General features: G+C 38.6%; 1 protein-coding gene across 5 annotated transcripts in view; it reads left to right on the forward strand.

Annotated features, from left to right (window-relative positions):
- DPP10 (dipeptidyl peptidase like 10) overlaps positions 1–27500 on the forward strand; it is a 521204-nt gene that overhangs the window by 445277 nt on the left and 48427 nt on the right. For all 5 annotated transcript variants that reach the window (XM_054070220.1, XM_054070222.1, XM_054070221.1 and 2 more), the window contains exons 8-10: positions 17156–17276; positions 21140–21294; positions 24663–24760. In XM_054070220.1, coding sequence (XP_053926195.1) covers positions 17156–17276; positions 21140–21294; positions 24663–24760 — 374 coding nt within the window. The remainder of the gene's footprint in view (positions 1–17155; positions 17277–21139; positions 21295–24662; positions 24761–27500) is intronic.

The following is a 27500-nucleotide window of genomic DNA, read 5'->3' on the forward strand; positions in this document are numbered from 1 at the left end:
TGACCAGCAGCTGAAAGTCAGATTGTGTATTATTTTGCAAGACTGGACATTCTGGTATTTTTTTGGTATTAGATGTAATGTGCTAAATGGTCAGATCCTGTTATGAAATTATCTGAAATCCAGTTACGAGCTTAATTGCAGAAGCCTTCTGCTGCTTTATTTTTGATACAAGAAGTACTTTATCAGGCTCATGGTAAGCATGGGGAATGTAATATTTTTCTTCACGTAAGGGTTCGAGCTACCTAATAGTCTTCAGTGTTCTTCCTAAGCTGCTGCTTGATTCTTGGGTTTCTTGAACTGGCATTGTAAAATGTAAATGTTTTTTGCCTTTCCATCTAAATAATTAAATTCAAACTATTCTTCAAAGACAAAATTAAATTATTACTTTCTCTGAAGGTATTCTACTGAACTAATTTCCATTTTCAGTTATTAATTTCTGGGTGCCCACTCCACGTAAATATAAATGAAGTTGGAGGAGAATAAGCATTAAATGCACATTCTCTACTTTCAGAAGTGATACTCAGTACAAAAGGAGTTTTCTCCGTCTTAGAAAAGGGGAATAAAGAATGCAGCAGGAAAACACAATTTTGGAAAGCAGGGATAATTACATTTTTACATATCAAGGTTGGATATAAAATGTTTTGAGCTCTAGAGCACAAGAGCTTTTATAAACAGAGGTAGGGCTAAGTTTAGCGTAGAAGATACTGCTTTATCATTTTGCTCAATAAAATGCAATGAACATGTCCTGGTATCAAAGGTAACTTAAAAATATTAACTATTAAAGATTAGGTGTTACTAGCCCTCTGTGAGAACAGCTACATGGCTGTGTCTGGAAGATGGGAAGAAATAATGAGAGATCATATGTTTTATAGGAGCATTATTCCTCTACAACTGTTTTTCATGTGGAACAATAAAAGGCCCAGCAGCTTTATAGTGAATAAATTAAGAGGGGAGATAAAAGATGCTTCCTTTCCCCTTGCCCTGATTCTTACACTATTATCAGTACTATAGCACACAGCTAATATCTGAATCAGTATGCTACCCATAGACACAGGTGGTGCACTTTTCTGTCCAGTCTCATATCAATAACACTTTTGTAAGCAAATATTTTGGAAATTTGACGTAACTTTGTGCTAGAAGGTAAATTATTTTCTTCACATAGGTATTTGTGTGTGTGTATATGTATTTATACGCAGTCCCACACAGATGTGCGAACAAGCATAGGCACACATGTTTGATAGGAGCGATCATCAGGATGTTCTTGCGTAGCAGCCTGCAAGGAGCGATGATAATAGAAATACGCCCCTCTCATCTTGACTGTTGTGTTGTTCAACATGTGTATGTGTAACAAAGCATATCTGAATATTCACACTTCTTTCTGTTAGCTAATGTTAACTGCGAGTCCAATGGCTCATAAAATAGGAGTACTTCGCTTCCTGTGTGAAAATTGTGTAGCTTCATGTAGTGCAGAAACAAGAAAATTATACTTCAGAAGTCTAAAATGCTTTAGAAATAGCCACTTATAAAAACTAAAAACAAAGTCAAGGAGAAGAGAGGTCAAAATCTGATTGACACTTCTGCTAAATCAAGGCTAGGAAAGATTAGATAACAAGCTTTATTATGGACTGTATTTTCATATACCTCCAAAATCCTGCCCCAAAATATTGCAGACTCTTTATGTCCGTGGTTCATATAATCACTTAGTCACTTTATGGTTGATATAAAATAAGTATATTCTTCTATAAGATAGGAAAGGATATGAAATTTGTCTGTGTTCAACTTTTGATAATGTAATGTGAATGTCAGTTTTGTCTATGATAGAAGAACAGATGTATACTATTTTCTATTACCTCCATACCACACCAGGAAAAGTAAGAGAAAAATTCATTATGGTAAGATGTCAAAATGTAAAACCAGAGGAGTTTAAAGAATTGGCATTTCTAGTCCCTTTTTTTTTTTGTTCAGGTTCTAAGCCACAGGTTGTTTCACCCAACAGTAAACAGAAATTGTATTTACCTTTTATAAAATTTTTGCAGAAGACTTCTGAGTCCTTGTGGAAGTACCAGTGCCTACGGAGTTCAGCTAGGAACAGGTTAAAGGAATGAAACCTCCTTTTTCCTCTGTCATATGTGTCGTTGAAAGTTAGTTCAGTTGTTCCAGTGGTCTAGATGTGACATCCTGGCCCAGTTTAGATCGATGGGCTCTTTACATCAGTCAACCGGGATTTTTTACATCAGTCAATGAATTGCATGTGGGTAAGGATGGAGTAAATGGTCCTTGTTACTATAAACAAACATAAAAATAAATAAAAGGGTTTCAATATCGTCATCGTGGGTGACGATATTGAAACTCTATCAGCAAGATAGCTGTGATGAGGAAAAAAAAATCCAACCAGGTTATGACCACACAGCTCTAGGCACGTTCAACACTTATAGGCTCTTTCTATTTTAGCCACATTCTTCCTGAAAAAATGACATTAAATTCCATCATCACCAATCCATAACCATCTTTGCCTGAGGCGTTTTTCCCTACACTGGGGTTATGACTTCCACACTGTGTTTGCGCTGAGGGATCAGAGTAGATTAAACTCCTGCTGTGCTGTGTTAAAGTGACTTAGGTTTTTGTGCTGACTCAGCCTGAGCCAGACAGGGAAGTGCAGAGGATTGCTGGCGGGTGTGTAATTGTGAAGGGTGTATAGTCGCTGAGAGCATCGCGGCCTGGACAGCCCTGGAGAATAAGGATTAAAAAGTCAGGTATACTGTTGATTTGTAAGAGAAAACAAAGCATGGATTGGCACGCAGGAAAGAAGGCTGAAGGACCCAGCAATCAGCCAACACTTAAAGTTCTTGCCTTTGTGGAAACGAACTGGTGTTAGAAACATCTCTTTTAAGCTGATGGGAACAGCGTTAATGAGGAAAACAGAAATCTATGCAGATCAACATATTTATCATTTCAGTTAGGACCTAGGGTGTGGTGAAGTAACTTAAGAGTGAAGTAACTTAAGATACACTTAAGAGCATTCTTATGCGTGCTGTGTGTATGAGCAGGGCTTAGTCAGTAGTGACTAACAGGTGTTACTTGATCACATACATAGTGCTGCATGTTTTTACTTCACCATTTATGATGGGTGCCAGTGCATTTACAAAAACAGAAGAGAGAAGTTTTGTGTGGAAAGAAAGCAAACTGTAATTTTAAAATGTTGCTTCACAGATTCTGAACTGTCCCAAACACAAATGCTACTATGTGAGTTAGTCAGAATTTTCTCATTCCTCTTTGTCTTAATGAGATGTTTTAAGACAAACTAGTTTTCTTGCATTGAATGCTCTGTCTGTGTGAAGTGGTAAATGGCTGTAGAGTCCATATGAGTAGATGTCATCCACTAAAATGTTGGCCTATCATAAAGACAACTGGCAGCTAGAACAGTGTGCACAGTGGGAATACCAGGCACGTGTACCATAACACAAGATAGGCAGCATCAACAGTAGTAGCTGAACGGACAAAGCTTTGTGTTAAGCCCTGCCTGGGTTTCTCATATAGAAGATACTCGGGGTCATTCTGGTCTAGTTCAGTGTTTCGATAACGTAAAAAGTTCTCTCATCTACCACTGTGGGAATAGTAGAAAATGTAAATATGACTTTATAGCACAACATTTTCTGTCTGTTTTGACCTCAACCCTTGCTGTTAGGGTGCTACTTTCTTAAATTTTGTTAAAGGAAACAGAGAAAATTCCCTCTCTGGCACCAAGTCCAGCCATTTATGTTAGATATTTTCCCATCTTCCAACATTGCCTTTTTTTCTTCTGGAGTAACTAGGTTGAAATTTTTTCGGTTCAGCTTCTGTTATGGTTTCATCAGTTTGGGCATAATTGAAGGCTTGATATCAGTGTGAGATGAGCCTTCGAAATACCAGACATCACTTTAAAAGGTGTTATGGTAAGGGCAAATTATGATTTTATTAAAAGTCTGTAGGAGCAACCCAGGCATGTAAGAGTGACATTTCTGTCCACACTCTTCCATGCTGGTTCATTAGTCAGAAGCTGTCAATAAACGTGAGGAACAAGGTGTGTGATTTCCTAGGCATACGCTGTATATAGATGTCTGTTATACACAACGCTTACACAAAGACCAAAGGGCTGAGCAGTACTGTCTCTCAAAGACGTTTTGCACAGTGCTGCAGCCAGTGTTGTTCTTCAGGCAGCTCCGTGGGAAGGATCCAGACTATCAGCCTGGCGGCAAGGTACTCTTAGTGTAATACTCTGTGCAATCACAAAGATTTATGAAGTAGCTTTTTGTACAGGTTGTAGTTCAGATATGAGATGTGGGGGGTTTAATATAATGTGTAGCACAATATTTGCACTCATGAGTAAGTTGTCATGGGATTAGGCAGGGTGTGAACTGAGTGAGTGTCATGATCCAATATAATTGGAAAGGCAACGTAATTAATGTGTCTCTAAACAACAGAGGGCAATGCTTCCTCACTTTTATTGCAAATCAAGGACACAAACATCAGAGTTACCATAGAGTTGCTGACACTCTGTGAGTTCATGGCCTAGTTCATTCTATGACGTTAGTAACTAATCTTATAGCTGCATTATGAGTGCATCCTTGCTATTGTTCACAGTAGATTTATAAACTGTCTAAATAGCAATTAAATATAGTAGCCTTGTAGATTGTTTGCAGTTGTTCAGAAACGATTGTGCTAACACATCACTGTGATGCAGTGGCATTAACCTAGACAGCATAAAAGTGATGCTTTGGTGTTCAGTTCTATTGTTCTTGCTATGTCTGACAGCTTGATGACTGCAAAAATAAAATCAACATATTATAACATTTTGTATTAAAAAAAGGCAGTATATGACATTGGGATGTATGTGCTTTGAGGCCTTCAGGTTTTATACTGATAAATAGTTACTTCCTTTCTGCCTTAATTACAACATTATTAAAAGGTTTGAAAGCTTCCCCTGAGAAAATTCCTGTCTAGGTCAATCAGAATCTTTGAAAAATTGGTGCCTTTAAGAGTGACTATAGTTATTATTGTTTACAATTATAATCATATTGTTACTATGTATTATTTATTTTCTGCCTCACTTCCAATGTGTCTGATGATTTTGAAACACAGATCGTATAAAGGTAGATTTTTGTCTACTGCAATGCTTTGGTGCGGTAGCTGATGGTGACGGCTGTACCCAGAGTCTGCATAATTTAGTGGTCTGTGGTACACACGGAACTGTGGGGTAAGGAGATGGAGCAAGTCAGAGCTGAACATCTCTGAAACTTCCGTACGAGGTAACCTGACCTGTAAATGAAAAAAATCTACAGAGAGGAGATCAGAGCCATTCTCCACTACTGGAGACTTGGAAAACAGATGTATTGCAAACTGTATTGGACATTTTAGCCTGCAGTCCATGTCTGTGGGAGCTCTCAGTCTAAATAGACTGCAGATATAATGTAGGGGAGAAGGGTATAATATAAAGCTGGTTTGCAATACAATTACATAAAAACTTCCTTGAAATTTTCATCCTATAATGTACATGATCTGGATAGAAAATTTGTAAGGTGTGGAAAAAAATGGATTTTGGAAAAAAATCTGTGTAATTGTAAGTGACAAAGTCACTAATGAATACTTCAGTCATCCAAACTTTGCACTTTTAAAAACTTTATAAGCCACTTTCCTGTGTTTTACGTTATCCAAAATACAGTAATTCACTTTTTGTTCTGGAGATCGCTGCAGGACCTGTAAGACATCAGCAGGATAATCTGTCACACAAATGAAATGTATTATGACCATCTTGAGTACTAGTTTGTCACATTGCATTTTACTTGCCTCTCAGTGTATGTGTCCCCCAGTTTGTTACCATGGAGCTTCTTGCAGAGCTTATTACCATGGGCAAGAATGGCAGATACTGACCTTTTTAACCTTCCTATTTTTCCAGCGTGGGCAAAGTACCCCTGGGAAATCTGGTTTGTCCTTGTGATTTTGTGTCCGATGGATCTCATTTCCATATACGTATGGCGTGGTAAAGCAACACCTCTCCTGAAACACCCATGTACAGAGCAGTGTCACAGGCACCTCGGTGGTGAACCCGTTATCCTTACCGTGTGGGCAGCCCAGGAGCAGTTTGAGTGACCCCTGTGCCAGCACTTTATTCTGTAGAGTTATGTTGAAGATGGGTGTTATTTGAGTCTCAGGCTGTAGGGTGAAATGAGCCAAATGGTGTCACACCACCAGTTTATCACAGAACACAGGAAAAGCCATCTCATTCATGCAAACAAAAAGAGACCTGAAGTATTTCTGTGGCTCGTTGCAGCACGTGTCCTGTTGCTCATGACTGTAGAGGAGCTTTGATGTGGACTAGGAAGTCTGGATTGCCAGCATGGAGCTTTTAACTGGGTAGAATAAACAACTGTACCTGTATAACACTGTGCCTCCAGTTCTTCTTGATGGTGTTGGAAAGTGGTTTTCTCCCAAAGAGAGCATTTTTTTTTTCTATGAGAGGAGAAAAGAAATAACAATTATAGTGTTGCTGCATTGACACACAAAAGAAGTACACCTTTTTCTTCAGTGGGAAGCTGCTTCAAAATAAACAATATTTTGGAAAGAGAAAAGGGCATAAAGGGGTACTCAACTTCTGTAGCAATGGATATAATAATGGTCTGGCAATCCCAGTTGAAGTCGCTAAGATATCATAGATGACGAGAAAACCTTTGTTTGTTTGGTTTGGACCTGAAGAAGAGAATGGACATTACACTGTGACTACAAATAATGTAATCAGTGGCTCTGTTGGAAAAAACGTGTCTGCCAGGGCTTTGGAGTATGTTGAACAGTGGTAGAGAAGATACCAAGCCATGTTTTTATTTGCAGTGGCAATTCATAGACAGATATTGTGACTGTTGTAATATTGTAATATTTTTTGAATTGATGAAAACAAATTGTAAGTTTCTGAAGTGGAGTCCTTTGTATAATTTTTCAAATCTGTAAGCCAGAAAGTGGTAATGAATATGTTAAGTACTGAAATGAAAGCCAGGCTTATTGTCTTAATTGAAAGAGTTGAAAAACACAACCAAATGGTTTGATTTAAATTTCTTGATTTTAATTTCTTCCTGTAATTCAAAATTAGTTCAGGTATTACTTATGAATGAAGGAAGTGTGTAAATATTGGCATTTTCCATAATTTGGGCCAAAACAGCAGCAGGAAAAAAATAAATGAATAAATTTACTGATTTAATTTAAGATACTACTTATTTATTTGTTTAAGATCACTTGTTTGCCCTGAACTTTGCACATAGAGCAGCGTGTTGTTCAGGAAACATTGACTCTGGGTTTATATAATGTGTATGTATGATCATGAACTATAAAAACCACCAAGATAGTGTTGATAGATCTATTTAACTTCACGCTAATTTTGCCTCATAAAATTTATGTGAGAAGACTCTGTGCCAGTATCTTTGACTCTGGGTTTTAACTGCTTGTTTACTGCTGGTTGAACTGGCTATCTGAAAGCTATGGAAACTGTGCTTACGCGTTGTACTCCTTTAGCTGTGGTGTAGATAGCATAACAGGTTATCATTCCCGCGTTGCCGTGTGTTTTGTTCCGCTGTATGCTCCAACGTGAGCTCAGGACTAGAAGAAGCACAGCTGCTGCCTGCTTCATGAGATCTTCTTTCCCTTCCCAGTATGAGGTTAAGCTGTGAAACAGTCAGCGCTCTGTCAACTTGGTATTGTACCTCAAATTGAAGAAGTCATGGTTTGATCTCTGGAGAGCAGCGTACAAAATTTGATAACAGATTAAGAAAGTTTTGTTATTTTTTTTTTACTTTTTTTCTGACTAGTTGGTGTTATTTGTGCTGACGGGTTTTAGACAGAAAACATATTTCATCTGGAAATTTTAGTGACTTGATGTAACTAAGGGCAGTTGGATTTGGCCCTGGTTGCTCTATGGTAAGACAGGAGACAGAACAAATAGTGAGAGGTGAGCCCAGATGGAAAAACATCTTGAAGCTTTTGAAGAATTAATTATCCAACTAATTAGCTGGCAGTCTCGTAAGAAGAAGGGATGGAATTTTGCCATATGCTTAGAAAATGAAGAAGTCTGGTAGATCCTATGCTGAGACGGAGCTGTCAGCTGTGATGATGATGATCGAGCCAACTGGTTAGCCAGACTATGTTCATGGGGGCACAGGACCATGCTTGTTTCTGTGTCAATGAAAATACTTAACCCTGAGAGTAGAGCAAAAGGTGCAGTTCAGTCGTCTGCTCGAACACTGGGCTCCAAAGACACCCATGCTAATCCAAAGAATGGTGAACTGTGTGTCCTTGCCAAAGTCATCCAGGAATATAGCTATGGATGGGCTGCCTGAAGATGCTGCAGGCTGATGTCTTTAGCATCATCATAAGCAACTGCTGGAGTTGTGCATACAGCAGCATTTCCTGAAGGTCACCTTCTGGGCACAGTTAGAAATTCCTTAGTTCTGTTGTAACTGATATTTCCTATGTGAAAGGTAAGGAAGTCTGCCGTGTCCTCTGGGGTGTTAAAAGGGAGTGCTGAAGTTGTTCCAAGCTGGAATGCTTCTTTGTATATTTGTTGGTCATAGCCTGTAGAACTACAAGAAAATTTTCTCAGTTCATAGGTAGGATACTCTCCTGTAGTGGGAGAGACCAGTGCTTGTTGTATGGGTATTTTTTTCAGCCAAAGGTGTATTGATGCAGATGCCGCCTTTGTTTCCTTTCCAGCTCTATCTGCTCAGTAGCTTTGGGGTTTCGTTGGCACCTTCCTTGAGCTAGGTGTTTGTCCTGATGAATCCATGTAATGAGATCCATTGGTCATGCCATTAGTCACACTCCATTATTTCTTTCCTTCAAAACATGTTGCTGGTTTCTAGGTATTATTATTTTATCTTGAAAAGTAAATTTCAGGAGCAATTAGAACTTCTGTAAGGGTAAATTGTGGCTGCAAATTCCACTGACACTTGCAGTTTTCATTGCTTATTTTTGTTATTATTGATGGCAAAATCTATTTGCGCTGATTGTATCAATCTGGAAGTCAAACAAATCTGCCATGCTCAGACTCTGGAGAATTAATTGGAAAGATTCACTCAGTAAGTTAGGAAAATAATTCCCTGATATATTAACCGTTATGGGATAGGTGTCCCAAGTTTTCCTAATGATAAATATTGAGGCAATTTTAAAGGCTGTGCTAAATGTTTTTCTTCTGTCTTATCTGTTAGTGACTTCTGCTAGGATTGCACATCTAGTAATGTGGAAAAATTAGACTGTGATGTGCAAATTTGCGCCTGATAGCACTCTACCTTTTGATGGCTTTTAAACTGTGGCCACACTAAATTAACAAGTTATGACAGAGCAACAAGTACCTGGTTGTTGTACAGAGTGGGGAGACATACCTTTAGCTTGGGCAAAGCATGGTATGAGTGAGTAATGTTGCTTTTAGACTCAAGATAGTTCCTTCTTGTATTGGGGAACAGCAGTTGCAGTACGTTATACCTATAGAGTTAGTGTTTGTGTAAGCCGTTTTAAGAACGTGTTGCCTGGTAAGCTACCTTATAGTCATATAAAAATAAATTTATTCATTTGCCTGTTAGAGAAAGAACTAGTCCTAGGTTGTGAGGTCTAGCTCCTTAACCTCAGTTTTGAGAGGAATTTACTGAGAGGAAAAACAAAAAAGCTCTGATAACTTTGCTCTGCAAGTAAGACTGATGATTTATTCCAAGGAAGGAGATTTTGTCAGCAAGAGCTGCAGCTCTGAGAGACGTTTCTCTTCCACCTGAAGAAAACTGGGCTTTAGCTTGTAATTCCATGTCTGAACTTTAGTGTCTGGATGACTTTCTAGGGTCTGTGCGACTATCTGGTAGTGGTTCTATCTCAACTGCCAGGGCTTAACCAGCTGCGCGCAGCTTCTGGTAGGGAAGCTGGTCTTGTTTTGATAGAGAGCTTAAAGCCCAGCTCTGCACACACTCACTGCTTCTGTGTAGGGTAAATGATCGCACGGTGACCTCCACACAGCTCCAGGCAAACTGCTGCTACTGCCCAACCAGTGAGTAAAAAAACTCGTCCTGTCCCCAATACACTACCCTGCAGGCAAAGGATTGCTTGAGTACGGATATGCCCATGCAGAAGGCTTCAGTAGAGTACCAAAAGGGAAGAAGTGGAGTATTTTCCTGTAATTTAGCGGCTTTTCTCTGCCTGTAGTGTTTGAAAAGATTAAAGACGCACAGGGGGCCTCTCCAGCTATTGGCACGGGGTTTGCCATTCAGCTGTGGGATTAGATGTCTATGTTTTCACCACTGCCTGCCAGCTGGAAATAACTGCTAGGACTGGGTGCTCAGCTTAAGACCCCAGCCTGAAATAAAACAATGTAATCATGAAACACGTTGCAAACAATAAATAAGTATTTTGGAAGAAATTAATTTAGAAGAAGGTTTATGAAAAAAATAGTTTAAAGGCTGACAGATCGGGAAGAAGGAGGAGGAGGATTAGTGCTGGAGGTAAGACATTAGAGCAAGCAGAGCCTGAAGTTCTTCACAGTCAGTTGAAATAAATGTGGTCATTATCAAGAATTAATTTCTCACTAATCCAAAATATTCTTGCAGATGCTTTTCATTAATTGGAAAATACTTAATAAAATGATTAAAGGAATGCTGTAGGTTTTAAGGCTTGCGTGGTCAGGTGTTCAAAATCTCTAAGAAAACAAAAAAATCAAATAATTTTGAAGGCTGTAGATTTTTATATTTACCACCATTTACTGTATTATTGACTAAGAGTCTTACTTAAAAAATAATTTAAAATATTTTAAAGATACTTGGGAAATAGGGGATGAAGAGAAGAGGTTAAAAAATGTAATAATTATTTTCATATAAGATAGCTTAGCCTGGTTCCACTTTGTGCCTTTTTCAATTTATTTTCTTATCATCATGACTGAAAGCTGTGCAAGCATTTGGGCAAAAAGCCACTGATGTATTCATGAGGATACCTCTCTGATACACAGTTAGCAGCTCTTCTTTTAGAAGCTTTGGAAGAGTAGGTAGTTACAGTCAACGTTTTAATACTCATGATGTAGTAATTAGACGCAAGTGTATACTAAGAAAAGCCCTTTTACTTTATCCCAGATACCTGAGTGGAGATAGAATAGCAAGGGAAATTTTTGGGGTTATGTCACATTGCCCAAAACACAATATACAAAGTGATGAATCACAGAATCACAAGGTTGGAAAGGACCCATTGGATCATCGAGTCCAACCATTCCTAACACTCCCTAAACCATGTCCCTCAGCACTTCATCCACCCGTTCCTTAAACACCTCCAGGGAAGGCGACTCAACCACCTCCCTGGGCAGCCTGTAAGTATGAATGAATGAAGTATGTGAAGTACTCACCCTGGAAACCTTTGGGCACATGTTCAGTTGTACTTACTAGAGTCAGGATTTTTGCCACACGTATTTGCAAGATTCTGCTCCAAGAACATTTTTTTTTGTTTTGATTGGTAAGTTTTATCCCAGTGTCATGATTTTCTATCTGCCTTGCAGTATTTGAGGTTCTGTTGTAGGAATACTCGTAGTCTGAATCACAACCGCTTGCTCTATCTTTCACTTAATTTTAAAGTCCAAATTGTGGCTCATAAATTGAACTTCTATGCATTGCCTTACGACAACAAATCGGGAGCAGCAGCCAGCACCTAAAAAATAAAAATTTCTGTCTAGCGTTTGTGATTTTGGAATAAAAGCCTGGAAATACAGTTTAGTGCAGGGTAATGTAGAATGCCAAAGCGTTTTCTGCAGGTATTTTCACCGGAAAGGATTGGTGGCAATGTTTAAATTAAGCAAGAAAGCTAGAAATGTGTGAACCAAAGAAAAGAAACTTAATTGTTTTGCAGGGAGGGGACAGTTTTACTGTGGTGATTTCCTCTGCTTTTGGGGCCAGATGTAGGATTTTTTGCGTGTTTCAGCTGAGGAATAGTTCCATTTCTGCTCTTATTTGGTGGGCTTGTGAAAATCCACATAAAGTAAAAGCAGTGTTTGTTTTCCTCCTGAACTCACTTCACATTTGACACCACCTCTTACAGCAGGAGGAGCATGAAGTGGTTTCGTGGCCACAGCAGGCAAACGGGAGCCAAAAGCTAACTAGGGAGAAAAAGCCCGCTTCACTACTCTCTGGTAAAACCACAGTTGTGCGCGTGCTTCTTCTAGTCTCAGCTATTGCAGAGGGACACGAAGCCAAGATGCTTGGCTTTCAGTCAGTCTTGCATGTGCAAACACTTGACAAATACACTCCATTCAGCAAAATCTACTCACAGTCTTGTGAACAAAATTGATTTCAACCGGTCATCTATTAAAATTTCAGTATTTTTAGAGTTATATATGAAGTACAATTCTACCATATAAATATTATACTGGGTAGAAGAAAACACAATGAGTATAACTTTTAGAAATTACTTTCTTGGCTGCATTTCTCTGCCAGTAATGTCAGATAGGAGATTGGGTTTTTGTGGCTACACAGAGTACTTGTGCTTCATTGAATGCACAGTTTGGATTTACGGAGAGCGAAACAAAGAGCCCCTCAGGCCACTACCGGTATCTTTCACAATAATATTGTCATTCCTATTACTACTCTGCTGCCTCTTTTGCTGTAGAAATCAACAATTTGGTTTGAACAAGTTAAATAATTACAGATGAGCACTTTGGCATGGTAAAAAATGGAAGGGAATGCAGTCCTTACCGCAGGGTTAGGCAGCATCATTGTAGGAAACGTCCACAAAGCTATTTCTGTTAGTACAAACAACAGTTTGTGGGCTTTATGTGGAAAATGACACCTCCTGAAATGTAACAAATATTCAAAATTACAGATGAGATCAAATGACTAACCATGATGGTGAATCTTTCTAAGTTGTTTTTACAGCCTCAAGCATGGGGATATTGATCTTTCAAAATGCTGCAGTCAGTTCAGAGCAATATTTGCCAGAACACCGACCCTAAATCATCCATGTGCATTTACATGCTGTTTAGTTATGTGAAGGAACATGGAACAGTTGTATTTCATAAATGTTTTGCAAAGGAACATAGATTAATCATTTTTAATGTTAAATTCGAGTAAGCAATGAGCTCAACATTTGCTAGTTTACTAGGCAGAGGGTTGCTGGGTAGCACTGAAGTTTTTCAGGAACTCTAAAATGTTCTAATCCATATGTTCAAGAAAAAAATTGTTCATTGTCCTAGCTTTCAAAGTTGAAAGAATACATGTCAGGAGTGATGAGGACAGAAGGGAAACTTTTGATGATAGAATAGACTAAGAGGATTCTGGGGATGTTCAGAGGGTGGCTGAGAGCTCGTTCAGGATGGAGACAAAAGCCGCATTATGGAATGAATGGGGAATAAAGCCGAGGAAGTTGGCAATCAGTGGCACAACAGTGAGTATTCCTTCTGAGATATTTACTTATCTGAAATGTGTCAAATGGAATTAGTGATGCCTGCTAACTAGTAATAACAGGATTAAAGACCTTTTTGTGGTGCAGTCATAAAACAAGTAGTTCTTAATCCTGTACTTTGACTGGCACTGATGGCTTTAAATGGAAGATTTTCACTGCAGAGACTAGACACTACAGGTATCTTCACTGTTAAAAATACAAATGATTTTAAAAATGGGGAGAGAAGCGAAAATTAGAAGCTTAAATAAAATACATTCATTTGATCAAGTTTTTTTGGTAATCTCCTAAAAGTAGTTGTTCATATAAGAAGGGATTGTCAACTGTGAGAAATGGTTCCTTACAAGCAATAGTCAATAGAGTGGTTCCCTCTGCTTATCTGTATTTAGTCTGATAGGAATAGTTTTTAATTCACTTAAAGAGCAGGTACTTGGCTGAATTATTTTTTCTTCGTTAAGAAATTAACTTTGTTATTACTTGTGTGTTTTTCTTTTACCTTAGGAAAAAAAGTACATTTCTCAATGTGAAAATAAGCATTAATGAGAAGTGCTTGTCAATATTTTTTCAAAACCTCAATGTCTCCAGCTTTCTCTAATCCTTCTTTTCTCTTAGTGTTAATGCTGGGTCATACATCAGATGTCAACCAACACCCCCAGGTCCTTCTCTGCCAGGCAGCTTTCCAGCCACTCTTCCCCAAGTCTGTAGCTGCACAGGGTTGTTGTGCCCCAAGTGCAGGACCTGGCATTTGGCCTTGTTAAGCCTCATCCTGTTAGTCTCAGCCCAGCGGTCCAGCCTGTTCAGATCCCTTTGCAGAGCCTCCCTACCCTCTAGTAGACCGACACTTCCTCCAAGCTTAGTGTCATCTGCAAACTTACTAAGGGTACATTCAATCCCCTCGTCCAGGTCATTGATAAAGACATTGAACAGGACTGGACCCAGCACTGAGCCCTGCAGAACACCACTCGTGACCTGCCTCCAGCTGGAGTTAACTCCATTTACACCACTCTTTGGTGCCAGCCATCCAGCCAGTTTTTTACCCAGCAGTGGCTGTTCCTGTCCAGGCCGGTAGTAGCCAGTTTCTCAAACAGAATACTGTGTCAAAGACTTTACTGAAGTCCAAGTACACTATATCCACAGCTTTTCCCTCATCCATTAGGCAGGTCACCTTGTCATAGAAGGAGATCAGGTTAGTTCGGCAGAACCTGCCTTTCATAAACCCACGTTGACTGGGCTGATCACCCAGTTGTCTTGCATGTGCTGTGTGATAGCACTCAAGATGAAGTGCTCCATGACCTTCCCCAGCACTGAGGTCAGACTGGCAGGCCTGGAGTTCCCTGCATCCTCCCTTCAGCCCTTCTTGTAAACGGGCATCACGTTTGCCAACTTCCAGTCAAGTGGAACTTCCCCAGTCAGCCAGGACTGCTGGTAGATGATGGAAAAAGTGTTTGGCAAGCACCTCTGCCAGCTCCCTTGATTCCCTTGGGTGGATCGCATCCAACCCTGTAGACTGGTGAATGTCTAATTAGCTGAGCGGGTTGCTAACCATTTCCTCTGCTCTCCCTCCCTGTCTTCTGGCTCAGGAGGCTGAATACCCGGATATGTAATAATACTTTGCTCTCTGGATAGTATTTTCCCATAAATCATTTCTTGTAGAAGCACGAGGGAATGATAAATGATAAGGTTTTAAAATGATCTTTGGTAGAAATATATTTACTTCACATTAGGAATCCCTGAAACTCCATTGTTGTGACCTAATCTGGACAGTCCAGGTGTCAGAAGGGTAAGACTCTGTATATCTCCATAAATATTTATGAGTTCAGTATCCACTGGGCTAAATAAAGGTAAAACAATGTCAAACAATTGATCTAAATGGAATTTATTTATATAGACATTCTTAGGAATAAGATTGGCGTTGACATGCTAAATCTGTGTTAAGGGAAAAGAAAGAGAGAAAAAGGAGGAAAGGGGGGGAGAGAGAGAGAGAGAGAGAAAAGTGCAAGGACACCACCTGGGTTGTGGATGCTGGTGCTCTTCTCCCAGGATGGCAGGTGTGCTGCCCATGCCCCTCTTGCACATATTATCTTGCAGATATTATTTATCCTTTTTTGGTGGGCCCGCACAGTGCTTCTCCTAGGAAAGTTTTGGAACTCTGGGCAGCGGGAGCAGCTGGGCTCCTTGTGAGAGTGAAATAAGGTATTGAAGGACACTGCCTCTGCCGCAGTCTCAACAGTGGTTTTAAGGCAGCAAAACAAGTTGTTTAAGGCAACTAAAAAGAATCAGTATCTTACATTTTCCCCTGTGACTTAAACAGTTGTTTTCCGCCTCAGTGTCTTTTCAAACTCTTCTTCCATTCTTCTTTTCCCAGGATGTACAGTGGTGAAATCACATAATAAAGTTTTCTCCTGTGTGTGATTGTCTGGTACTGTTAGCTGTGCTTTCTCAGTGTGAATCAAGATGGCACATAATATTGATATTAGTTTCTGGGTTTAAGTCGTGCAAGCATATATGTGCCCACCGTAATTTAATGATGAAGTAAAGAAAAAGGCTACAATTCTGAGATGATTATGTCTGAAATAGGAGCTGGTCACAGGCATTGACAACTCAGGGAAATGCAGGAGTACCGACAAAAAGGATTGGAAAATATTACAGGAAGCGCTGGTTCTGGGTTTTATGCTCATCTGTGGCTTTTGGCATGTTAGTATCTCTGATGTTTGTTTCTTATTAACCCAGACTGGAAAAGATAGACCTAGTGAATTAATTTGGGACAACAGGTATCTAAATAGTGTTTTAGTGATAAGCTGGAAAGTCTCCTGGATGATAGGAGAAAGGCAGACTTATAGCCTGTTATGGCTTATGTCTGAGTATGTAAGAATTTCCATGTTGTAAACCTTCCTCATCATCGGTGCATTTGCTTCCTGTACTTTTTGCCAACCCTATACTCCTCTCAAGTATTTTATTATTCTTTTTTTTTTTTTCTTTAAACTTTTTGGGTGTCTTTTTTGGCCTTTATCTTTCATTTATTGCCTGGAGCTCAGTCTCACAAAATGAGTGAACTTGAAATCCTTTGAAGCGAAGTGAGCAGGGAAAGAAGAGCGGAGAAGACAGACATTGCAGTGAAGGAGGAAAAGACTGTCTGTCTAGTCTGTTACTTGCAGGAAAAGGAGGGGAGGCCTAGACTTGAAAATAAATGGCATTTATATAGCACACTTGAGGTAAAATATTTGTGTGTCAGAGTCAGAAATTGTGTCAGCAAGCTGGGAAAAGCTTTTTCCAGTAAGTGCTCACACCATGATATAAAGCTGTAACTTACATTTATGATGTATGTACTGTTCTGTATGTACTTGCACAAGTGTGTCTAATTACACTGCTAGAAAAACATTATTTTATTAAATAGAATGGAATTAATGGAAAATTTCTTTATCAATTCAACTGTTATAAAACAACTCCTACATGATGCTGTGGAATGTGATTGCATTTCTTAAAGTGAACGGAAACGTTTCAGCTGGGATGAAAGTTTTAAAGGAAGAGTTTGGCTTGACATAAATATTGAAAGTTTGCTTAGTTGGTCCAAATTGATAATAAAAGGAAATATGAAGCCAGTGTTGGGTGAAAACATTATTCTGTAGACTGTTTGGAGCCTGAGGAAATTATGTATTCATTGCTGAACATTCATTTTTATCTACCAAAATCTTCTTTTTTTCCTCTCCATCCCTCTGACCTCATCCAGATTTATATTTTTGAAAATAACATCTACTATCAGCCTGATGTGAAGAGTAGCTCATTGCGCCTAACATCTTCAGGAAAGGAAGGAATTATTTTTAATGGAATTGCAGACTGGTTATATGAAGGTAAGCCAGACAAATAAATCTGTTTATTAAAACAGATGGGAGGTTTTTGTACAGACCCAACAGCACAAATCTGTTCATTTCAGAAAATGCTATCTGAGGTTACTTTGCTTTCTCATTTGCTTGCAAGATTGCCTTTATATCTATTCACACTGTGTATTGGCTGCTATTTTGCATATAACAATATTTTCTGAGAGAGAGGAATTTATTTTCAACCAGAATATATCAAATGTGTTGTGAACACTAGGTAGTGTGTAAAAAATGCTATAGTAGTGAAATCTCAATGTGGGATTTTACTACCAACTTCGGTAGGGCTGGCATTTCAAATAGAGCTGGTTAAATAAAACTCAACACTCTGTATGTTTTCCTTATCTAGAATAGCTCCTTTTATACCTTTGGAGCTATTCTGGGTTTAAGACGCCATTGAGGAGGGAACAGACTCAGTTTGTTGCTTGTTTGAATGACAGTGCCAATCTATTTGCAGTCAAAACATCCTAATAGGAGGCAGCACAGTAGCATTGTGGTGTAGAAGGAGAATCGGCAATATTTTCCTTTTTACTGCTGGATACATAGCGAAAGGTGATCAAAGATGGTACTTCCTGGTGCCTCACTTTTTGTTATCAGTGTCTCTCCTTCAGCCGCAGCAGCGTTTGATGTGCTGTGTGTGTTAGCATGACTCAGGAGAGACTCCAGACCCTCAAGACAGGCAGTAACATTGTGCTTGACTTTAAAAACATGCTTGAATCGAATCTGAGTGTTTTGACAAGATCTTAAAATTGTCCTGCTGTTACCTCAACAGTGGCTGCTACTTTTTCTTAAATCAACCTGGTCTAGACTCCTGGAAAACTTGCTGTTGCTGGAAAAGCAGTGCCAAAATGGAGAGGAGAAAAGCTCGGTCTGTGATATCCTCTGACTTTCGAAGCTGCCTTCTGTGTATCATTTTATATGCACCTCATGTTATTAAAATCTAACATGACAACATGCAAATTGAACAATTTAAGCATACATAGCTCGTTGAAATTCATATAGTATATCAAGTTTTTGCTAAAACAAAATAAATGTTAGTAAGCATCACTGTCATGGATTTAATAATGCAATTTGGGCTCCAATTCTGTAAGCATTTTGGGGGCAACTGTTCGGAAGAGGGCAGCTTGTGTGCCTCTTTTATATGCAGCTGCGTGTGCAGTGAATGATATATCGTCAAGGATCATTGTACAGCTCTTCTCCACAGAACTAATCATAAGGATATCATATGATAATTCAGGTTGGAAAAGGTTATCTGATCAGTTCTAGTAATCACCAGGCATATTATTTGAGCTGTCTGGAAGGGATGGAGTAGACCTCATTTTAGGATTACACAGAAAGAAGTTTAAGACTTATTCTAATGGAAGAAATGTTGGGGATTTTATATGATTTGAACCTTTGCATTTATTAGATCTACATTTAGGAACTAAAGAGAATAAAAACTATTTTTTTTTATTTAAAACATGACAATATGCTAATGTTTTAAAAAATATTTCAATATTTTTTTAAAAAGAATTTCAAAATGTATCACAGAAACAGTACCTGAAAGAGGTTGTTGTGACTGTTTTGTAACCTCATTTGTTTTAAAGATTAACAATACTGTTGATAAAACAAATTGAATGTTCCTTTAAGCTGCAAATATTTCATGATGAACAGGAAAAGAAAATGAGGTGACTTAGAAAGAACAGGAGCAGCCAGCACAATAATGACAATGATGCTTGTCTGAGGTTATGTTCCTGCTTCTCTGTGTCTGCCTTATCCTTCCTCAGACACATTTTATCAATTAATTTTTGAGGACTGAAAGGCTTTATAACTTCATGCAGCTTATTTAGCTGATGGAAAACACAGATCTCTTTATGTGTCCTGTGGGTGATTTTTGCCTGGGAATGCATGGATACATAGGTCTCATACAGCGCTGGTTTTCAAAAAGGCCATGAGCTTGTTTTGCCTTTTTTGAAAATGAAGCCAGGTGTATTCATCCAAATACCTTATACATCCACATCAGTCACTGCCTCAGTTTTGTTCTTCTTATTCCCTGCCCCTACAGTTATACGCATACTCTTGTCATGAAAAGGAAAAGCAAAGTGTCCAATCAGAGATTAGAAAGTTCCTAAAATGGCTTAGAAGGTGGTATGCATCTTGAAGCCTTCCTGCTGATGCATCTCCTAAAGCCTTCCGTACGTGATTTTGCCCCTTCTTTTCAATGTTTTTTAGTCCTTGTCCCAAATCACTGTTGCATTTCCTAACTTGCAGAGAACTCTTCGGGTTCTCAAGGATGCAGGTAAGCAAACAGGCAGCTGGGCTCTTGTCCACAATGTGCATAATTAAATTCAGAGTAGAAGGGTATTCTGTCTGTACACATTGAAGGACCACAGTCAGCGTCTGTTTGCATGAACGAATATACTGTTGCTTTCCCATTAACCATTGTTTAATTTAAAGCAGTCCTCTACTTTTAGTAGTGTTTTTAATAGCTTCAGAAGCTGGGTAGGCTGAATATTGTCCGGATGAAGTTAAGAGATTTTCAGTTGAATTGAGAACTGTTCCTCCTTTTGACTTCTTTTGTTTTCTTTTATCATTTGCTTGAGTTTGTTATTAGCATTTTACCTTATACAAGCATTTGGGAATAGCTTCTCTTTGTGTGAATAACCTTGTTTGAATGCAAACAGTAATATTATAAAACAAACACAATTGTGTTTTTTATTATCTGATATTCACAATTCATTCTCTGCTGTTCTCCTGTGTAAAAGGTTTTCGTTATCCAGTCAGGGAGAGAAACATGACCCAGAATATATGGCTTTATATGTACGTTCCAGCTTCATTGCACCTAACCTTAGATAATTCAACCCATTAAGCAGCTTCAAACTTTTCAGAATCTGATTAGCAACTTGGAGAGTCTCTATCGATAATTTAAGTAGTTGTATAGGTAGGATCTTAAATTAGGTATGAAGTCAGGCCTTTGTTCCCGTTAGAATACTATTCTCAATTAGTTTTCCAACCAAATTCCTAAAATTTAAATACAAAATGCTTACCAAAGAAGTCAATATATCAAATACATAATGAAAAAAATCTAAGTCTCTTCACAATGGAAGGCCAAATAACTTTACAGGGACTTTGGAACCTCTAAGGAGCTGCGTTACTGGGATTCCAGGTGCTGCTTCTGTGGTTGTTCATGTTTTCCTTCTTTCTAATATGAACTGCAATGACGGTAAATGTGAGAAAACATTGCTTGACATTTTTGAGAATTACTTTCATTTGGAAATCAAATTAGATTTGCATAAAAATAAAAGCGGGTTTTTGATTTTCAAAGTTACGTTGCAGAAAAACTAAACTTCCTAAGAATTAAAGCTGACCATTAGGCTGAGACAACAAAGCCAAAATATTGCACTCCATAAATATTTACATATTTACATATTTACATATCACCATATGAGGATCTTCATGTTAGCAGATGCCACAACTTAGAGAAATCACGTATACTAAACTTTTATATTTTAAAAAAAAGGCAGTCCTAAAATTGTCTATTAAAATGGTACAAATAATTTAAATACTAAACACATCTAATGTAATGCAACAGAACTTAACATATGGCAGTTAGAACCATCTTTCACATTTAGATGATTTATTGACATCAGTGAAAGTGTTCATCTGAGGAAAATGATTAAAGTTTAGTCTTTCAGTATGCCTTGTTATCCAAACATTCAACACAGGATAATGTAAAATTACTGAAATTACAAGAGACATATTTCAAGTGCTCACAGAAAGAAGAAATCAGTGACAACTGAATGAGCTGAAAACTGTGTGATAGTTATTTTTATATTTCCTAAGAAAATCTGGTTTTGCAGAGGAACTTCTTCGTTCTCACATTGCCCACTGGTGGTCTCCAGACGGTGAAAGACTGGCCTTCCTGACCATAAATGACTCCCTGGTACCAAATATGGTTATTCCCCGGTTTACAGGAGGTCTGTATCCAAAAGGAAAGCAATATCCATATCCTAAGGTAAGATGAGTGTAAGTGCAGCCCCCACCTTCTCTTCCTTGTTCAGTGATAGTATTCAACCATATGGAAGGAGCATTTCTAGACAGCAACAGTGACTGATTTTGTTCATGTCGCTTTTCAGGAGAGATTAATTACATTTTTTTCCAGTAGACTGTAACACCTTCTGCCGGAGAGAAACTATCGAGTGAGGAAGCAGCAGACAAACTGTTTCGTAGTAATTTAATCATTGATATATGGCTTGGTAGAATCAATCCACCACTTCTGGGAGAAGGGTAGTATGTTTGAAGGACTGCATAGAAAAAAGATTCTGTCACAACTGCACTGGAGTTGTACATGCTGTGTGCAGAGCACAGGGCAGTTATATAGATCTCAGTAAATTATGTCCTTATTAATAAATGTGGAAGACTGGCCTTGGGTAAGATAAGCCACAGTAAAGTGTTCTTCTGGCAATCAAAGTGAGAACAAAAATAAATAAAAAGTAGAGCTATAACTGAGTTTCAGATTTGGAGGATGATTTTTAGATACATGCTGGAAAGTGAAAGAACAAACCAGGCAGATGTAATGTCTGAAATCGCTCCTTGTTTTCTGGGGATTGCCTGATTGGGTGCATCCCTAGGTATCATTTTTGTGCTGAGCTCCAGCACTGGTCTTATCTTCCAACTTATCGCTTTATCCATCCCTTGTGTGCAGTTTCAAACTGAGTTCTTTTCTGCCAGGATATGTAGGTCTGTGTGTGTGGTGGCCCTTTGACACACCAAGGAAAGGTCATTGTGGGCTTCAGAAAATGTTACTATTGCCCTATTCCTGCTACTGGTTTTTGATGTTTTTTGATGAAGTTTACTCTTGATGGGTGTTCAGTTAGACTGTACCATGTGTATGTACTATGAAACAAATAGTATGCATGATATAAATAGAGTGTATTTCTGCTGTGATCTTATACTTAAAAATAATGAAGTAACAGTATTTTCAGAGGTCATTTACATACTTGCATTGGCAAAAGGTCTGGAGTGACAGAGAAAGAAAATAAAATAAGGACTAATTTAAAAAGTCAGCCTTGTAAACAAGAAATGAGAAATTCCATTTCATTAGCAATTCAGCATAAAAGTGATTCACAATACTACTTCAGCAATCTCATTAATGAAAAAACATTATCTTTATTTAATGTCTCCATTTAATGCCAATTTAGCTACCCGTTAAACATCATTAATTGGTAATGAAGCTTGTGGTATAGCAACAGAGATTAAAAAAAAAAGGTTTGATCTTCATTATAGAATGAAACCATCAGAGTAAATTCTATCTATGATTAAGAAAAAAAAATTAAACCCACGTGTGTTTGTGAATACTGGAACACGTGCATCAGTGTACATCGTATGCACAGACTGTATTCTTCAAAAAAGACTTGAAAAAGGAAGTTTAAATTTTGTTAAATACATTGAGAATAAAGTAGAATTTCAATGTAAAGACCTCTTGCTCTACTGAACAAATGTTTTTTGTATTATACAATATTCATGCTATTTAAATTGTCATGATGAGCCCGAGTGGTGGGGGAGTTGAGTCTCTTCCCTGTCGAGGGGGAGATGTGGATGTGTGGAAGAAAGACCTTCAGCTGCCCAAGTCCACTGCGGGCTGCCTGCGCTCTTGGTGCTCACCCCACTGACCACAGACCTCCCCAGCGCTGGGGACAGACCTGCATTGAGCTGGAATCCACTGCTGTAGGGCTGTGGCTCAGATGCATCTACACAGCAGAGGAGAGCACACCGTGGATATTTGTAGCAGAGACAGTACCTTGGGGCAATACAGCCCTGAGTGGAGACCAGCTCCGTGTGGCAGCCACAGACCCCCTTGCCGTGTCCAGAGCAGAGCTGGTGATGGCAGAGCTGGGGTGGTGCTGTGCTGCTCTGCGTCGTGTTCAGGAGCTGGTGCAGATCTGGGGATGCCCACCATGAAGGCAGGATTTAGAGTGTCTCTCTACAACTCGTAATCATAGTGGATAGTAATTACTCATGGTAGCCCTCCCACTGGGAGTACTTGGATACCACTATGAAGTTAAGGTTCAAAGGATGTAAGGAGACTGCAGTTGTGTCCTAAAGACCTGATAATTCAGTGTTCTTCCATGTTTTTATATTTGGTTAAGCTGTGTTCATGCAAAGGATGCTTTTGAAAGACACCATTTCTTTTGATGCAAATGTAAAGATGTTTTATGGGGGAGGGCGAAATTCCAGGATTATAATTAAATCTGTTTTCTCAAACCTCTTGTTTTAGCACTAGTAAAGATATACAAATTCCACTTTCTTGATCCTGGTACAACTCAGAAATGAGTGGATGCACCATTCGGACTCTATGATGAGAGAAGTCCAATTTCTAAAGGGAATTTGTGGATGAATTCCAGCCAGGCTATTTTGCATTTATAAAGACTCCTGTGAAAAGCCAGATATAAAACTTTGTATTTTGTTATGATCAGATCTGTAAAATCAGTGATTTTTACCTTGTCCTTCCAGCATTAGACAGGAGTCAGCCCCATTGAGAGAAACTTTTCATCTCCCATATCCTGAGGAAGCTCTAAAGTGTTGTGTGATTCCTGTGACTTACCTGAAAAGGAAGCTTAAATCTGATATGGCAGAAAGAAGGATGTGGGATTAATAGCATCTCCTTGCAGGCCTGCAGAGCCTTTCTTTCTGTCTCCAGTCCTTTCTTTTCATCTCAGGAATATTCCTTAGAAAGGAGCCATGTTTCTAGGAGAAGGATGAGTCCCACCTCCCTGTAGATACTCAGAATTTAATCAGACTCTTCCCAGTGGATATATATCAAACTGCCATTTTATTCTCCCTTAGCAACAAGAAGCATTTTGTTTCTCTTGGAGCTGGTCTGCCAAAGCATCTGGTTCCTGAACGGAGCCAAGGATAGATTTCCAACTCAGCAAGCTGGGGAGGGAAGACTGGGCAAAAATGATAAAGAGAAGGGGGAGGAGGAAGAGAAGGAATGCTATCCCAAATATTTTTAGAAGAAGGAATAATAGTGTCTGGAAAAGACTTTGCTGGAGGCTGGGTTTAGATGCTGGTTTAGGAACTGGCTGTGTTTTTTTGCAGCTAACTTTACCAAACTGGGCAAAGCCACTTCTAGCATTGATCCCTTGCTCCGAACAGGAACATCTGCAACCGGAAAAAGGCAGTGAGGGAACTACTCAATTAATGCTTCATTGTTTTCTCTGTGTAGTTCATATAGCTGTGAATTTAATTTTTAAACTTTAGGATTTCTAGATTTTAATAACTTCTTGTTATTATAAAGATACTGAATTATGTTAATGAGTGAGTCTATTTGGCTGTCACTGATTCAGTGTCTCTAAATCTCCTAATTTCTTTTTTTCAAAGGCAGGTCAAACAAACCCAACAATAAAGCTGTTTGTGGTTAATCTGTATGGACCAGCGCATACACTGGAACTGATGCCACCTGACAGCTTTAAATCAAGGTATATAATTTAATCGTTTTGAAACTCATGTTTAATTTAACCTGACTCTCTCTTAGGCTAATCCTTGCCTTTTTACATCAGCACAACACTTATCTTTGACTGGAATGCATTTGATCTCCATCCCCATGGCTGAACGTAATGATGATAAAATACGGCTGTATTGGATTGATGCTTCTCTTAAAAATCACAGGGATCTGGGATTTGCTCATGTCTGATGTCCTGAGAAGCTGCAATTTGCTTGAAATGTATGAAGTTAAGCGTCCTAATCTGTGGTCAAAGGGGCTGAACTCTGCCCTGCCCCTGAGGCTGTTACTTCGTTTACTCCTGGCCTTTCCTTGTTGTGTGCCAACTTGTAGCTTTCAGCTTCTGAAATGAGATTGCAGAACATAGAAGTGTATTACAAGTGTGCAGAACCAATAATCAGGTTCTCTCCTTGTTTAGGGAGAAATATTCTGAACTTTTCAAATGCAATAGTTTATGTAAAGTTTTGGTTCTCCCCATAGCTGACAGATGCAGTGAGGTGGCAGAAGGTGAGATGTGATGCCGCCAGATCACACAGACTAAGAAGGGCAGTGCTCTATTTTTCAGGAGAAACTGCTTTGGAACAGCTGAGCTAATTTAACAGTCTCTTTGACTTTGGGGCTGAAGAAACAAGATCTGGCTGCAACTGGTGAATTTCTTGCTAAAGTTACTATCTTAAGCTGAGCTCCTGATTCCCTGTCCTTACTTTGAGTTGTCTTGAAACTTTTGTTTAAGGGAAAGAAAACTTGCATCACTTCCCATGTGTGTACGCCAATTTCTAGAATTGTAGTTATCTTGATAAAATTCCTATTGTGGTTTTGGTGCATATGCTAATGATTTTCTAACCCTAAATTATTATATAATACAGGTAATAATAACAATAAAAGAGTTCCCACAGGCCAGATCTGACTGCAGTCTAAGAGGCAGGAAAGTGCCACTTCCTGTCTTCAATCAGGATGTTTTCAGATGGAGAAAGCTATGAAGAAGATTGGCAACCGTAAAGCTACCTCTGGCTAAAAAAAAACACCTCTGTATATAGTTATTTTTTGCAATTCCTACAGAACCAAAAAGATTTTATGGTAATTGTTCCCAAAACAGTCAGATTGTTAACAGTAGGCACTGATTCACAACGACTGAAAACAATTTTAAGCTGGCGTAGCTCCCCTACGCAAATTGAGGTACCCTAATTTAGTTCAGGAATAATTTGATAGTGAATTATGCCTTGCAATTATTTATGTCAGCTGGAATGCTTACTGATTGTGTCAGTGAAAGGAATGATTTTGAATGAGTTGTGCTTTATGAAGTATTTTCTTTCAGCTTATGGGCCACTACTGGAAAACATAATGAAATCTCCTGCTGCTTGCTAACCCTTCATTAATTTAAGTGATAGTACAAAATCTGAAAGAGATTCCTCGCCATTAAGATTAGCATCTTAACTCTTTTAAACGGCATTAACATTGTCCTTTAAATGTCAGAAGGCACAAAGAAGTGTAATGAGAAAGCTATGTGTAAATCACTGAGAAAAAAAGCATCTTGAAAGTGTTGTTCAGATGTTATGGTTTCACTCTAGGTTTTGAGATTCATCCACTCTGGATTTTTCAGATTCATTCCTCGTCCACAGCTGATTAAAAATAGAAGTAGAAGCAAACGAATGAATATTGGTGTCTTAAAACCTTTTTTCCATCTTCAAACTGAAGGCTAGCAATAGCTCAATTTGTGGAATTTCATTTGTGAGTCTTAAGGGGCATCTTTGCTGGGTTTTAGAGTCCTTGGTAAAGATATTGTTGCTATTTAATTGAAATAATATTCCTGTTTAAAATTCTGGTTTGCTGCCATATTGGAAGACAGAGTAAAACTATTTAAACCTGGAAAAAAGTTAATTTCATCTTAATTTCAGCTATTAAGGTATAAAGTCCATTCTATAAAATTCAGAAAAATTATATAGTTTTCAGCCAACTATACCATAAATCTTGCATTCTGACTCTGGATTCGAGTAGCAGTCATTCATCACACTGGTCATGGATCCAGATATGTCTATGTAGCGCTATATATACATGTAGGAAGAATGAGCTTTGAACAGAGCTTTCTCGAGTGAAAATCTCTGGAGTTTATACTGATTGGGAGGGTTTCTTTAAAGTATCAGTTTTTTTACTAAAAGGAGTAGGCAGTTTTAGTGATCAATTTTTTTTTTAGTACCTTTCTAATCCTTTCATTATGGAGTCATTAGTAAATAGGTCATGGGAGTCTTTTGCTATTAAATGGGATGGGACACTGTCATGTATGCTTTTATGCAGAAACATTTTGGAAGTATATGTTGTACAAGTCATAACTAACTGCTGTGATGGGAGAGATTCACTCCTATGCAGAAAAAACACATAAACGCATAGGGAAAGAGGCTTCTGTTATAGCCACAAACAGTAACATTCAGATTCTCAGCTCTCCCCAGATTTTATGCAGTGCAGGACTTCTGAAGACAAAACATTGTTTCTCTGATTTTTAGGGCATCTGGGACCTTCATGTATAAAATTGAGTAAATTCAATGTTCTGTCTTCATTTACTTCTTGCAGTGATTTTATAAAGGTGCTTGGTAATATTTCACCGGTTTTCTTCAGGTGATTCTGATATAGAGATGACAATAACATTTGTAAATATACTCCTGAGATTTTAATTCTGTGGAAAGATTTACCAGCTACTGCGCACTGTTAATGCCACAAAAAGA

This window comes from Cuculus canorus, chromosome 6, assembly GCF_017976375.1.
Source record: "Cuculus canorus isolate bCucCan1 chromosome 6, bCucCan1.pri, whole genome shotgun sequence".
Lineage (NCBI taxonomy): Eukaryota > Metazoa > Chordata > Aves > Cuculiformes > Cuculidae > Cuculus > Cuculus canorus.